This window comes from Tamandua tetradactyla, chromosome 6, assembly GCF_023851605.1.
Source record: "Tamandua tetradactyla isolate mTamTet1 chromosome 6, mTamTet1.pri, whole genome shotgun sequence".
NCBI classification, from domain to species: Eukaryota; Metazoa; Chordata; class Mammalia; order Pilosa; family Myrmecophagidae; genus Tamandua; species Tamandua tetradactyla.
The window spans coordinates 85,869,684-85,885,670 of record NC_135332.1 but is presented as its reverse complement, the minus strand read 5'-3'; the positions used below and the strand labels follow the sequence as shown (position 1 = coordinate 85,885,670).

Sequence of the window (15,987 nt, the reverse complement as noted above, 5' to 3'; positions counted from 1 at the left end):
AATATTTCATTAATAGGTAAGATATTCATTGAGCAAAATAAAACTTGCAACCAGGACAAAAATGTCATGGTGTACCATTCCTGACAAAAGCACTAAGATTTTAAATGTGATTTGCATATTAAAACATGGTGGATTGAAGCTGTGTGTACCCTAGAAAAACATATGCTTAAAGTTAATCCATTCCTATGGGTGTGAACCCATTGTAGGGAGGACCTCTGGATGGGGTTACTTCAGTTAAGGTGTGTCCCATCTCAATTAGAATGGGTCTTAATCTTCTTACTGGTGTCCTTTAAAAGAGAATGAAGTTGAGACAAAGAGTGAGAAAGGAATAGAAGCAAGAGGCTGAAATCAAGGAAACCCAGAAGAGAAGCAAGAACCCAGCAGACAACATGTGCCTTGCCATGTAACAGATGAGCCAAGGATCACCGGCAGCTGGCCTTCAGGAAGAAAGCATCGCCTTGATGATGCCTTGATTTGGACATTTTCTTGGCCTCAAACTGTACGCTAATTCCTATTGTTAAGCCCATTACCTGCTTGGAGCAGCCTCGAAAACTAAGAGATGTGAAATAAAGAATTTTGAAACAGTTGCCTAGATCCTTTCTCTTAAAGTGAGCAGTGGGTTAGGGAGGGCCCCTCTGCCCACAGGATGGCCATGCCAGTGGGAGACAGATGCTGATTTGTTTAAGTTATGATTAACTTGTGTTTTGTACATGTCTCCATGTACTTCTGGCTTCCAAATACATGCACCATGGCACAGTTAGTGCTATCTGTGTTTGACAATAAAGATAAAGATGGCCGGTGGGTGGGAACTACCCTGTGAGACCACTTGCTTTGATGAACGTGTTACTGACCAATCAGGGCTCCCAGCTGAGTGTGCTTCTTTGGTCTCTGCAACAGTGACTACTGACCCTTCCTCACCCCTGTGGCCCACTCCATCTTGCCTGGTTCAGTTTGTCCTGTCCCCACACCAATAATAGACCTCCCTGGCTGGGAATGCTCAGGGGTCAGCCTGTTTCCTTCAGCCCTGCCGTGGCTGTAGCTCACACCCCAGTCAGGGTCAGGCAAGAACCAGCTTCTCTTCTCCAGACCCACAGATCTGGTGGGACCCTCACCTTCCTTCTCCAATCCCTGCAGAGCCAAGCCCAGTGTGGCATACCAAGGAGGTGCATAGAAACTTCCTACTGACCACCTCTCTGAGGGGACAATTGGAGAAAGAGTTGCCTAGATATCTGACTGCTGGCTGACTGACTGAGAAAGCAAATATAGGAATAACTGGTTGGGTGAACAAGGAAATAGATAAAGAATGAATCAAAGAAATAATGAATGAATGAATGCACAGAGAAAGGGTCTAAGGAACAGATGGATGATGGATGATGGATGGGTGGATGGATGGTGATGGATGGATGGTGGATGAATGGATGGATGGATGGATGGATGGATGGATGGATGGATGGGTGGGTGGGTGGGTGGATGGGTGGATGTGTGGATGGGTAACTGAAGAGTGTATGGGTGGGTGGGTGGATGAAAAAATGCCATCTGGCTTCCATTCTCCATTATGAAGCTTCTACTATGTGTCACATGCAGTGCAAAGGGCTCTTCCTTAATGAGCCTAATGAGGTCTCCTCTTCACCACAGAGACCTATGAATCAGATGGAATCAGAGTGAACTGGGCTGATGGACAAATGGATTCAAAGTCTCTTTGGAATCTAGCTCTCCTGTGGCCTCTCTGGGATCAGACCCTTTCTTCCACAGACCCTGAAAATCCTTATGTTCATAACACTAGCTTTCCCCCAACCCCCCCAAACAGCCACAGAGATGGGATCTGGGCATGCTGTCTTGTCCCTGGGGTCTTGACCAGAGGAGGGGAAGTGAAGGTTGCGTGCCTCTCTAACTCTGCACTTTTACTATAAGAAGTTCAGCCCCTGGAAGGACCCACAAAGGTGCCAGGAATGAGAAGATGCTCCTGCTTCTGGTATCTGTAGACAGCTAGTGGGTGGCCCAGATATAGCCTCAACATGGGACTCCCCAGTCCTGCCCACAACCCTATGGGGCAGATCCTATTATTAACCCATTCTGCAGATCAGGAAACTAAGGCTTAGAGAGGTGAGGTCACGTGTTCCCACGTACAATGTGGAAGGAGACAAAGCTGGTTTCCCGCTCAGGCGGGCCCTGCCTACCCTGGCGCATACCCTGCTCTGCTGGGGTAGTGCACCTCCCGGGCCCCTTACCTTCTCTGGGTGGAAGATGATGTTTCCCAGGCCCTGCAGACTCAGCACACGGACCTCGGGGCTGGGGTCCCTGAGGCCTTGGGCCAGCACTGTCAGGGCAGCCTGTCTGGAAAGCACCTCCAGGAGGGCAGGACTGTAAAGGAACTGGGGCAGCCCCCAGGAGGGCAGGCGGGTCAGGTCTAGCTTCCACTCTTGGGGGGGCTGCAGTGTGCCTGGGTAAGGGCGCATGTCCAGGGTCTGGGGTGAGGGTTTCAGAGGGCCGTTGACTAGCACTACTGGGTATTTTGGTTAACACGTGTTTGCAACCCATCTCCAGGGTGATTCAGATCGTCACTGAACAGCTGGGGACGAGGAGGCCTGGAGAGAGGAAGGGCCGTGCCTGAAGTCACAAAGCGAAGTTAGGGGTGAGGTAAGACTTAAGTAAACAGCCTGGCTCGTGGGGTGCCCAGGGCTGAGCCTCCAGGAGGGAAACCCGGACATTCTGGCTGGCAGGGTGGATGTTGGCCCGAGGCTTAGACCTGGAGGAGGGAGAATGGAAGTTTCTGTCTGGGGTTGAGGTCTAGGGGCTGGTGAGGGGAAGCCGGGGGATGGGCTTCAGGGGCTGGGTCTCAGGCCGCTTCTGGTGGGTGGTCCCCGCCCCACCCTTATGCCCTTACCTCTGTGAGGATGAGGATGGCCACCTTCCTCTCCCGCTCATCCTTGGTCTGCAGGCTGGGCAGCAACTGGCCTAGCACGGTCTTGACCTGCTTACAGCGGTTCTTCACCATGGCCCTGGGAGGCACAGAGGGTGCGGGTGGAGGGCGCTGCCCCATGCCTGCCCTCTCCCACTCGAGCTGGGGCTGGGAGTCAGGAAGCCCTGGGACACGTGCATGCACTTCTCTGTCCTTGATGGATCCTCTCCTGCATTTCTATCCCTTTTGCACCAACTGCGAAGGCCTGGGCTGGTCATGGGGAGGCCTGCCTCCACAAGCCTTGAATGTGATGGCACTTCCCACGCCTGGGTGGCTGCATATACCCGTGCGGATCTGTGTGTCACGCTCACAGGCTGACTCTGAGGAGCCACAAAGCCCCTGGATCTGTGGCCAGGGTCCACAGTCCCAGCCTTCTTCCTCTAGGGCACCCCAAGGAGAGGGAGAGACAGCCCTGGTGGGGCTGGGACAGGTGGTGGCTTGACGCAGGCAGCCCTCTCCCACCCTTGCCCCACCTCTACCTGGCCAGGAGGCCCACGCCCTGTGGGTAGGTGCGGACGGTGGCAAAGAGCTCCCAGGCGCCCTGCAGCTCCAGGTGGGCAAAGTCCCGCCAGTGCCCCGTGGTGGACAGGAGGCTCTTCAGTGCCTCCAGCGACGTGCTATGGCCGAGCAGAGGGACTCAGGGCCTGCTCAGGACCACGGGGGGTCGCTGGGGTCATCCCTCAGCCATCCCAGGTTGCAGGGCACCCCAGCTCCCATCTCTTCCCTGTGCCCAGAGCACTGAGACCTCCCTGGGTGGGTTCATCCCTGCCCTTGCTCACACGCCAGCGCTGAGGCTTAAAACAGCTGGCTGCTCTGCTGAGCCCGGGGAGGCAGTCGAGCACAATCAGACCTGGCCCATCTTTCTAGGATCACTTGCTTGGGCAAGAGGCTGCAAGGGTGCCCTTCTTGGGAGTGGGGAAGGAGAGGACAGTGTTTAGGGGGAAGCTCGAAATATAATGAGTGTGAGGTGCCTTTGAAACTTGCAAAGCAGGCACAGCAAGTTCTTGCTGAATTTACAGGGTGGAGATCTCTGAGGATGCTTGGCTGGAGAGAGAACTGCAGGGAGACCTGGGTATCGGTGGTTTTCATAGGCACAGGGTGGAGAGGGCAGAGGAGCCTGGTTCTGAGGGACAGGGTGCTCAAGTGTGGGGCCAAGAATACAGAGGAGGAGTGACCAGAGGGGAAAGAGCAGAGTCAGGAGGACATAGCATCGCTGAAGCCCAGAGAGGGGTCCCATGGCAATCCCTGAGACCCGGTGGCCCATTGAGGACATGGAGAAACCAGGTTCCACTGGCCGTGCGCGTGTGTAGTCGAGAAGGAGGCCACGGCTAATGCATGGGGGAACCACAGTGCTCATCAGATACGGTATAGTAAGGGCATAGCCACAGGTTCAGGGTTGCCCCAGGCAGCCCCCACTGTTCCTGCCACAAGCCAGAGAGGGCAAGCCCCCGAGAAGCATGGACGCCTCAGTTTCTGCCTGTCTGGTTGTTCCTGGCCACTCCTTGCCTGATGGCCAGCTTGAGATCACTGTGAGTGATCCTTTGTGTGTGTGTGAGCATGCACCGGAACAGAGGCAGTCACCTAGAACCAACCACCATATCTGAACAGATTTGCAAAACTAAATATCAAAGACAGCATTTTCCTGGCCACTGGTCTGAGCCAAACAGTGACGATGGCTTTCAATGAAAGGTGACTTGAGGGTGCAACCATATTTTGTTGCTCCGTGAGGACTCATGGAATCTTCTGTTCCTGGGCATCTTAGGAATTGTGATTGCTCATTTTTCATGATAGGCCTTGTCCCTCTGGCCACATCAAGACTTCTGGAAAGAAGGCACTGGCATTCTGTTGACTCGGGGTAAATCACGCCACAGAACAGATCCTGGGGTCTGTGATTCCTTAAACCATCCCAGCTCAGGACCGCTGGCAATGCCCAGGGATACCCTGGCCTGAAGGACTTCAGGCAGCCCTTTGAGACTAACTACAGCCAGAGCCCTTAGAGACCACGCCTGGCCAGAGCAGGATATCCTCATGTGTCTCAAGGTCACGTCCCTCATTCAGCCTCCTTTGGTGCACTGGGAGGGCACGTGTCACCAACGCCATTGTGCAGATGAAGAAACAGACACTGTGAGGTGGGAGAGACAAGCCCAGAGTCCTCAAAGATGCTCACGGGTGAGTTGAGGACAAGAACTTAGCTCTCAGACCCAAGCCCCAGAAAGTGTACCATTATTATTTGTTTCTTGTCAACTGTCCAAAGCCAGGACCACAAAAGGAGATTAAATAAAAAAGCCTTAAAAATTAAAAGACTAATCAGCAGGAGGTGAGAAATGAAGAGGAAATGCCAGGCACCATAATAATGGAGTGGTGGGCAGTAACTTTAGATGAACTTCCTGAGAGTCAGGGCCAAAAAGGAAATATGTTGGATTACACTTACAGGTGGTCCAAGGGGGAGCTTTGAAACAAAGAGAGAAGAGGCCGTCCAGGAGAATTAAAGAGCACGAACTCAAAATGGATGAAACAGAGAGGGACAGCCCTGAGAACTGATCGAAGCAGCCAACGTCTCCAAATGGAAGGGAGGGGCCCACAGGCAAGGGATGGCAGTGCCCGGTGCCGTCCTGCCAGGGTAAGGGTGCCTTGCCCGAGGCCCCACTCACTGGTCCCAGGAGCCTGCCTACTTGAGCAAGACTGTGGACCCGCGGGCACCCAGGACTGGCCGGGCCGCACGGCGTGACCCGCGCCATCCCCACTTCTCCGGGAAACCCACAGATACAGCAGGCTCCTCTGCGACGGGTGTGAGATGGCCTCCGCGGCCCCGCTGTCCCCTCTTAACAGCGCACCAGGGCAGTGCCACCCTCTGAGGCCCGGAGAGTGGCCACCAAGCTCCCAGCCGTCCTGACTGCTTGCCCGCATCGCGGTCCCTTGTGGTCTGCGTGGGATCTTACTCGCAGGCACCCCCTTACGGCAGCATTTCCATTTTCCTCCTAGTGCCCGGAAGGCGTGGGAGCCACACCTGGCCAATCAGGACCGCACATCCTCTCCAGCCACAGTGATTGGTTCAGGTGTGAACATGTGCTCAAGAGATGGGCCATTCAGAACTACACATGCCCTGTGGCCACAGTGATTGGTTCAAGGTAGGCATGTGATCTAAGCTGGTCCAATCAAAGCTGCACATCCTCCCTGTGGTCACAGTGATTGGTTCAGGGTGGGCATGCGCTCTGAGCTGGGCCAATCAGCGCCATAGGCCATGGACGGGGTGAGAGTGTCTGATCATGTGCTCCTGGGGCTGCTTGCTGTCTTGGAGGCGCTGCCGAGGGAGGTCTCGGAGGGGTGAGCGGAGTCGGGGCCCCAGGCTTGAGCATCTCCACCCAGCAGGGCCTCAACTGAAACCCAGCACCTGTTCCTTCATCTCCGACGTTCTTACATTCCCTGCATGTTTCCATCTCTTATTATCCTGGCTAGAGGAGCCTGGGGATGCTCTCCTCAGCCCGAGCTGATGAGGCCTTTACAGCCACCTCCCTCGCTAGGGACCTGTCTGCAGAGGAAGGGACAGATGGGGCGCGGTGGGACGTTGGCTGACGAAGGGCACATGGCCAGTGGAGACCCCGATCCCGCCCTATCAGACCGTAGACACTGAGGACAGCCCTCCCCACACCATTCGGGCCCCTTGGCCGCGCATCTGCCGTTCCTTCCTCCATCCACCTGCTCATCCGACGCACGGTTTCTGGGGGAGAGCCGAGCACCACGTGCCCCGAATGAGACAGACAAACGTCCCTGCTTTCCTGAAGGAGCCTCGAATAAGTCATACAAACATCCCATCTCTGGAGGTGCTCTGAAGTAAGACAGACAAACGTCCCTGCTTTCTGGGGGTGGGAGGTTCAGGCAGGAAACCAGGTTTAAGAGTGCACATAACATGTTAGATAGTGCTGCTGCTGGGGAGAGAGTAAAGCGGGCGAGGGAGGTAGCCCGTTGGTAGGGGTTGCTGTTTTAAAGAGGGTGTGGGGGAGGCCTCAGTGAGGTGATGTGTAAGCAGAGACCTGTAGGAAGTGAGGCTGTGTGGGAGAAGAGTGTTCCAGGAAGAGGGATCAGTCAGTGCAAAGGTCCTGAGGCAGAAACCTGCTGGGTTCCAGGAATAGCAATGAGGCTCTGAGGCTGGAGCACAGGTAGGTGGGTGGAGGCTGGGCAGGTGTGTGTGTACGTGTGGAGGAGAAGGAAATGCGGTGCCGGAGGTAACAGGGAGCCAGATGGAGAAGGATCCTGTGGCCTACTGTAAGGGCTTTGGTTTTTACCCTGAGCTAAAGGGTGGATAGGGAGGGTTCTGAGACAGGGGTGGTGTGACCTGACTTAGGGTCTCTTGGTCTGTGGTGTAGAGGGCAGAGGGGCAGGGTGGGAGCAGAGGGAAGTACTGGATCACATGGAGGTGGGAGAGAGAAGCATATGGATTGTGGCTTCATTGCTGCTTTCTCCTTACCCTCCTACGTTCTGGGAAGAGAACTTTTTATTAGCTTATTAGAGAAAGATTCATGCATTTTGCATGGTTGATCTGAATAAAAAAGGAGCTTTATGCACATTCAAATTCAGAGGCAATATGAGAAGAAGTGACATTCTTTTTGGTGATGCGCCTTGGGGAGAGCTGCTAAAACCGACAAATGGCATGAAGCACATCATAATACAAACAAATGAGTGGCGTCGGGCCCCAGTGGTTTTTAAAGACTTGCTTATTGGATTTCTCAGAATACGACCTGGTGCTGAGGAAAGATGAAGGCAGCCTGCCTGTACACAGGCTCGAGTGTAGCTGGGTGGTCTGGGACCTGCAGCCAGTCTGTGACTTCATCAGAAAACTAGGCGGGGTCCGAGAGATCCCCATGGGGACCCAGAAGGTGTCAGACTCCAAGGGGATGTGAGGGCAAGCATGGCTCTAGCTCACCTCTACCTGCACATTCTGTGTGGCTCTGGGGAAGCCTCTGAACCTCTCTGAGCCTAAGTCTCCCCATCTGTGAATGAGTCACCTTCATTTAACAGAATTGTTGCAGATAAGGTGTAGTGTCCCCATGGTTCCTTTAGGCCAACAGTCCCCGAGCCTCCTCTGCTGACCTGAGGCGGCAGAGGTGAAGGTAAAGGTGATATGCACCTGCCCTGCAGATACCCTAACCCTAAGTTGTTGCCGTGGTTGGTCGCTGGTGGTTGGTCGCTTGCCTCAGCAGCCCTGCAGCTGCTGCATGTGCTTGCCCAGGACGTCTGTCCCCTTGTCTTACCTCTGGGGACTTGGTGTGGTTGCCTCTTGGGCCTCCTGGGTAGGTTGTGGCTCCTTGGGCAGGTTCAGCTCTAAGACATAGTGCACCTGGGTGAGGAGGGCCAGGAAGAGCTTCGGGTAGGCTTCCTGCATGGCCTTTTTGAACTCTCGGGCGAACTGCAGCTCATGCAGCGTGTTCATGGCCTGCTGGGGTGGGGGTGGGAGGATGGATCTTGGGGCCAGGAATGTTGAGCCACTGTCCTACAAAAACCCACATCCGATCATGCCTCCACTCCCTGCTCAAAGCCCTTGGGACCCAGTCTGAAAGTCCAGTTGGCCCTCCCTTCTGAGGTGACCCCTGACCCCTCTGTAGCCTCAGCCTGGGCCTCTCTGCTCACTCTCTGGATCTGCCACATTGGTCTCTTTGCTTGCATGGCCCTGTGCCCTTCTGCCTCTTCCATGCAATCTGCCTAGAACGCCCTGTCCCCCACTCCCAACGTCCTGGCCCCAGGGACCCTCCCTGCCCCTGCCCCACCAGGTCCAGACTTGGGGTCTGTCTGCTCTCCTAGCCCTTTTCACTTGGCTATTATCTCAGGGCATGTGTATGTTGACTCTGCCCCTATACTTGTTCTGGGTGTGTGCCCCACTATATCCTTGGTGCAGCCCCCTGGCACGTGGCCGGCACCTAAGAAATGTGTGTGGAAAGAAGAGTCAGTGACTCTCCAGGATGACTAGCAGAGAACTGCCTTAGGCTTCCAGGCTCCCTGTTCCTGAAGGGGCATTTGGTCCAGAAATGTCCTAGGGCTGGGGAGGTGTAATGAGCCAGTGTTTGATAGAGCACAGGAGCTTGGCTGGGTGACGATGTGCCCCTCCTGGAATGCAGGGAGGGCCACCCTGCTACAACTCAACCCAGGGTAGTGTTCGGCCCCCGCTGATGTGAGGTTCCCTGACATGGAGGGCCCTCTGTTTGGGGTCAGCGTCAGAGCAGGGTAGGGGCAAGGAGGACTGCCATGCCCCAGTCATGAGTAGGCAGGGGACTTTCCCTTCTGCACTGGGGTTAGTCTTCACCACACCTCTGCTGCAGGCAGCTGCTATTCTAGAGACATCCAGGTGGGGAGGGGCAGCTGCGTGCTCAGGGAGCTTGTGGGATATGGGACCCAGCCTGGGAAAAAGCAGGGTTGGGGGCACAGCTGCTGCCTTGGCCAGGGTTCAGCCAGGGAGGAGAGGTGTGTCCATGTAAGAAATGAGCTCTCCATTCCTGGGGGTACGCAAGCAGGGCCTAGTCTTATTGGGAAACTGGAGGACGCTTCCCACAACAGGGTGGGGATTGCGGGGGGCAGCTTTGAGATACCTCCAAGGTCTTGTCTGTGACTCCCCAGGACCCAGCTGCGGGGAAGAGGGCTTACCAGCCTCCAAACACTTCCCTGGACTCAGGAGGCCATCCTGTCCCAACAAAGTCTCAACTGCTCAGGGAACCTCTGTGTTGTGCCAGTCCTGCGCACATACCCCATGACTTGTGCCCTTAGCAGTGCCCCAAGACATATGTTATTGTTCCACTTCACAGGGAGGGAAATGGGCCTGAGCTGGCATCCCCCTCCGAGTAGGGGTCTGGGCCCCGAGCCCCCAGGCTAGGCTGTGTCTACTTCAGGCTCGGGTGGAGCTGGGCTAAGTTTCGCAGCCTGAATATGGGGTGCCCGCTGCAGGCCTGGTACACAGTATGTCCCCAGGAACCCAATGTCTGATGGAATGCACAGATGGAGGCAAATCTGGTGGCTGGGGATGCTGTGTCAGAGGGATGGTGCTGAAGGGATAGGGTGGGGACAGAGACTCACGGCCAGTGAGCGCAGGTAGGTCTTTTCCTTGGGGTGGCTGCTGCCATCTCTGGCCTCAGTGGGCAGGGGTCGCTCCTGCAGCCAGGCCAGCAGCACTCCGAGTACCAGGCGGCTCATGGGCTGCTCGGCTCCAAGGGCCCTCCATAGCCGGAAGGCATGGCTGCAGGCAGAGAGGGGCTGTGAGCCCAGCCAGAAAGGTGGATCAGGGCATCCCCAGCCAGAGCAGGTTAGAGGGGAAAGGGCCTGACGGGAGAGAGGCTGGTAAAAGAGTGCATGGTGAGGGATGTCCAGATAAATCTGGGCCAGCTGCCCCTGGTCTGCACTCAGGGTCCCACAGTGACACCAACCTCTTCCTGGGTTTCCCCACATTTAAGGTCTCCCTTCCAGGCCACTCCTTACTCATAGCTGGAGCTTTCCTTATCTGACCTGTCTCCCCACTGCTGGTCTTCTTCAGTATCTCCCAAGTATCTCCCAAGTCTTCTCAGAAGACTCCCCTTCTGACCCCCAGCCACCCTGTCTTTCCCTCCATATCTGCCTCTTGGCCTCTACACTTGTCACCCAGATAATTCCTACTCAGTCTTTAGGGCTTATCTTAACATTACCTCCTCCAGGAAGCCTTCCCTGACTATCTACCTCCATTCTGGGTTGGCTGGGGTCCAGTTCCCATGGATCTAACTTGGCTCATGTTAAGGGTCATCATCGGTATTTGCACAGAGTTTTGCAGTTTGCACAGCACCCTCACGCCAGTTTTGGAGACAGGGAAACTGAGGACTACAGTAGAGGGAGGATGTGCCTTGATCAAAGGCCTGCCTTCTAACGGGGAGCTAGGACTCAAGGCCAGGCCTACCCAGTATGTGGCCTTTCTACTGCAGCCAAGCACATGACCTGACAGATTTGGAGATTGGGGAGGGGGCATTGGGACTCTCCCAAGGTGTCAGGGGCCATGAAGGTTCTGGCTTAAGTCATCTTTGGATCTGAGTGCTGGGTTGAAGGGGTGGCGGAAAGACCTAGAAATAATGAAGGTGGGGGATGGGAGTGTCATAGGTGGGTGGCTGGGATGTGCTCCCATCTCCAGGTTAAGAGAGAGCCACGGGGGCAGGCTTGGCATCCAGGGAAGAGCCACCCAAGTCCCATCTGTTCTTGGACTGGGTAAGTTCAACAGCGTGAGGACTTTGGGATGTGCCACAGGGTAGTCAACACTGCCCACCCCTCACCTACTGGAAAGAATAGGATCTTTGGAGTCAGAAGGGCCTAGGGTCAAATGCCCACTCTGTCCTGTGCTGGCTGACCTAGGGCATGTCTCTTAACCTTTCTGAGCCTCAGATTCCTGACTACAAATGGCTGGGAATCTGTCTCAGAAGGCCTGAGTGAGATGATTCTCCACCATAATGAGAGTGCTAAGAAGAGGAAGGCGTCTGCCCATCTACTCTGCCCATTGGGGGCAGTCACCACTCATGCAGTCAGCATGTCTGCACTGCGCATGATAGGGGACTGAACAGTGACAGAGTTGGTGAAATCCTAGACCTCAAGGCAGGGATTTCCTAGTGGGGACACAGGTAATTCACAAAAGGTGTCAGCGGCTTAGTGCTGTGAACAAGAGTACAGCAGGCATAGGGACTGGGAGAGCAGAGAGGATGCATTTGGGGTTTCTTCAGTTTTAAATAGGGCGGCCAGGGAAAGCTTCACCAGAAGGGGACATTTGAGCAAAGACCTGAAGGGGGTAAGGAGGCAGCCAAATGGGTATCTGGGGGGAAAATGACCTGGAAGAAGGCCTTGAAATAAGTTTATTCCTGATGTGTTCAAGGAGCAGCAAGAAAGGCCAGCATTGTCAGGGTGGAGTGGATAAGGGGGTGAGTAGAAGATGAGGGTAGTGAGATCATGGGGCCGCATCGTGACCTTGTGGGCTCTTGTAAAGATTTTGGATTTGACTTTGAGTGAGATGGGGCCACTGGTGGACGGTTTTGAGCAGAGTAGCGACATGATCCAATATACATTTTCAAAGGACCACTGTGATTTCTGGGTGGACAGTAACTCAGGTGGGGGAAAAGTAGAAGTGGCAGGATCTTCTAGGTGAGAGATGGTACACCCTGGATGATGTGATGGGAGATAAGATGGGGCAGGTGGGGCACATTTCCTAGTGGATGGATTTGGTATAGAGAAGAGTCAAGGTGGCCCCTAAATTCTGTCCTGAGAAGCTGGAAGGGCAGAGTTTTTAAGAGATGATATGGAAAGATTATAAGAGGAGTAGATTTCAGGGGAGAGTCCGGAGACTGGTCTGATATTATGTTTGAAATGTGTTTCAGATGTCCAAGTACATCTATCAAGACAGGGGAGAAGCTTAAGCTGGTGGTGAAAATTTTGGAGGCATCAGTGTTTAGGTGCTATTTAAAAGCATTGGAAGGGATGTGGTCACCATGGAAGTAAGTGAGGCTGAAGATTAGGTCTGAGAATGGAGCCCTGGGTCCCTATGCTTAGAGATCAGGTTGAAGAGGAGGAACCAGCAGAGAAGGCTGAGGCTGCTGAGGTCGGAGGAGAGCAAGGGAAGTTTGCCGGCCAGGGAGCCAAAGGAAGGAAGTGTTCCCAGAGTGGGGGTAGGGGGGTGATTTGCCTAGTCAGATTCTTCTGACAGGTCACATAAGGTGGAGAACTAACCATTAGACCTAACAACCTGAGGTCGCAGGTGACTGGTAAAAGAGCATTTTGTTGGAGTGGTGATGAAGAAAGTTTGATCTAAGTGGGTTTAAGAAGCAGTGGGAGAACTTCCATCTTCCAGTAATTATGGGCTAGACTACTCTGATCAACACCCCCCCCCCCACTGCAAATACTAAAAAGCCTGGAGAAAATATAAACAAGGGTACTAAAAGTATCAAAATTACAAGGCCCCACGGGGATGGAAAACAAAAGCCCAGAGAAATGGGGATCTGGGGGGTTGCTGACACCTGAGGGCATTTGACAGCTGGGAGGGGGAAGGGGCAGAGACCAGAACCTGGTGGCCCAGCCAAATAGGTGACCCTTCTCCACTCTCAGGGTCATGCCGAACAGGACCTAGAAAAAACATGTGAATTTCAGCCAGGTGTGAATTGCTTGGGGTGTCCAGGGAATCTCAAGCCTTGAATTTGCTTGGAGGTAGTCTTGGTTGGTAGTGCCCCTCAGTGCATGGCAGAGGCAAACACAAGTTCCCTTTGGAAGAAAACGTCTTCATCGTAGGCCCCCAGATATTATTAAAGTTTCCTTTTTAAGTGCAATGTCCAGCATGTAGTCAAAAATAATCAGATACATGAGGAAGCAAGACTCTGTAAGTGAGATACAGCAAGAACTACAGGTAAAGGAAATAGACCCGTGGACAATTCAGATATTAGAATTACCATGCATCAATTATGAAACTACTGTTTGTTTGAGTAAGAATAAAGAAATAAAAGACAAGCTTAAAGATGTCTTCAGAGATGAGGAAACCAGAAGTGATGGAACTAAATGCTGTTTACAAACGACATGTCCAAACAAAAGAGTGTAAAAATATTAAAGTTAAGACAATGGAAAGAGATATACAGTGCAATATTAACAAAGAAAACTGGTGTTACTAGATTTATATTAGGATAGACTTTTTAGACAATATGGACTCTAAAAATCTATGTTAATATCGGTCAAGTAAACTAGTCTCCAAAGACTATATGGGACATGCTACCCTTTGTATAAAAATTAAAACTGTAATGCATTATTATTTAGGGATATATTTAGATACAATACAGCTATATAAAAATAAGCCAAAGAAATGATGAGTCTTGATGGGATGAACCAGGGGGATAGAAATTAGTGGTGATGGACAGATCCTGTCTTTATATGGAGACTATTGGCAGGATTCTAGCTTTCACGTGAATGACAGGCTCATGGGAGGGTGATGGCCAATTAAAATTAGCCACCTATCCAGATAAATAATGAAGGCAGGCCATTCACGTACAGATCAATGATGAGAAGGTGTTACAAATCAAGGATTACAACAAATCTGATTTTGTGCAGTTCTAGTCAAACACAAATAATATCAAAGGGAATAAAAGAAAAAAGAAAACTTAGTAAAATGATTTTAAAAGCTATATTGAAATGCAAAAGGGTCTAGCATAACAAAGACAATTCTGAGGAAGAATAACAAGGTGAGAGGCCTTTCTCTATCAGATAATGGGAATATTATAAAATTATAGGCATTAGAACCTCAGGTTTTTGGTTTAGGGACAGACAAATAGACCGGTATAAAAGCATGAAAAGCCATAAACAGACAACCAGCAAACAGTCTCCTGATTTGTGATGAAAGTAGCACTGCAAAACTGCAAGAAAAGGGTGAATTTTTCAATAAACAGTGCTGGGACAATGAAATGAAACTGGAGCCTCACATTCTATATGAAATCACTTCTAGGTGGTTTAGACACCTAAATGCAAGATATAAACAATAGAACTTTTATAAGATTATACAGGGGAATGATTAAATTTAAAACCTCTGTCCTTTACAAAACACATTAAGAGTGGGACAAGGCAAACTTCAAAGTGGGAGAAGATATTTTAGATGCAATAATTAACAAAGGAATTGTATCCAGATTTCATAAAGAATTCCTAGAAATCAATAAAAAAAGAGGAACTATCCAACAGAAAAATGATTAGGCTACTTGAACAAGTGTGTCACCAAGAAAGTACCTACATGACTGAAAAATAAATGAAAAGGTGTTGAACGTCATTATTTAATCAAGAAAGTACAAGTTAGTACCACAATCTGATTAATACCACCGTTGGATTGGCTAAATTAAAAAGTTGATTATTGGTGAAGGTATGGAGCAAATGGAACTCTGAAAACCCTGATGGTTGGAGTGTGAAAACATTTGGAATCATGTAATAAAGTTGGATATATGCACAGCTTTGTGACTCATAACTTTCCCACCTAGATGTGTGTGCTACAGGAATTGAGTTCTTTTGTATATGAAGGCACAAGCAAGTTCACGGTGGCATTGTTTCTCACAGGCCAGAACAAGAAACAACCTACTGTCCATCTGTAGTAACGGGAATTCACAAGATGGAATACCACATAGCAACAAAAACAAATGTACTACAACCATATATAACATGGATGTAAAATCTTAAGTACATAATGTTGAGGGAAAAGCCAGGCAACAAGAGAACATATTGGAAGAGTATACATTACACGAATCTGTTTATACTTTTAAGACACAACCACCATTATTTCATGTACTTCTAAGGAAGAAAAATGGTTCAGAACAGGGTTCTAATAGAGATTTCTACATAGAGCTGAGATCCCAAAAGGCTGCATGCTGATGGTAAGGATGATCAGAAGAAAAATTCAATAAAACAAACCAGAAACACCCCCCAAAATATGCCCTATGGAAAGAAAGTATGAGGAAATCTTCCTGCTTCAATTGGGGCACTAGGTAGAGGGGAGGGTGTGTCTTTCATGAGATTTTGAACCACAAAACCTGTTTCTAGGTTGCTGTCTGAATACACACTAACAGTGTGGCCCCACAAAATCTCAGGCAGAGCTTTTAAATGTAAAGTGGGTTTCAAGCAGGCAGTGCACCTGATGTGATGGGCAGAAGACCACATAAATCCAGTTGTAAGATGGAACCAATGTAAAATGTACTCTGATTTCACAGATATTAAAATTGGGAAAACATATATATTCCAACCCAGTAGAATTCAACTATGAGCTTTTGGGTCGCTGAAACCAATGGTGGCTGCATAGGTCCCTCATTACCACAAGAAAGGAAAATAAAACTACAGAAAACCCATAACTTAAGCATAAAGAGAGAGAATGCCTGAACTTCAAAATGACGATAACTGAAAACAGAAAAAGGCCAACCCTAACATACAGTCTCTTCCTCTCCCTCCCTTACCCTTGCTCCTCCACAAGGCTCAGGTGAAGGAAGACCTAGAGTCAGTATGGGAAGAGAGAGGAAAGGAACTAGCAAGAGGAC

At 51.2% G+C, this 15,987-nt stretch overlaps 1 protein-coding gene across 11 annotated transcripts in view; it reads right to left on the bottom strand.

Annotated features, from left to right (window-relative positions):
• LOC143688571 (maestro heat-like repeat family member 5) overlaps nucleotides 1-15,987 on the bottom strand; it is a 94,811-nt gene that overhangs the window by 6,974 nt on the left and 71,850 nt on the right. For 9 of the 11 annotated variants that reach the window (XM_077166668.1, XM_077166661.1, XM_077166659.1 and 6 more), the window contains 5 exons: nucleotides 10,019-10,178; nucleotides 8,209-8,393; nucleotides 3,439-3,576; nucleotides 2,885-2,999; nucleotides 2,229-2,372 (listed from right to left, as the gene is read on the bottom strand). In XM_077166668.1, coding sequence (XP_077022783.1) covers nucleotides 2,229-2,372; nucleotides 2,885-2,999; nucleotides 3,439-3,576; nucleotides 8,209-8,393; nucleotides 10,019-10,178 — 742 coding nt within the window. The remainder of the gene's footprint in view (nucleotides 1-2,228; nucleotides 2,373-2,884; nucleotides 3,000-3,438; nucleotides 3,577-8,208; nucleotides 8,394-10,018; nucleotides 10,179-15,987) is intronic. The other 2 variants (XM_077166660.1, XM_077166669.1) reach the window with 1 other exon arrangement.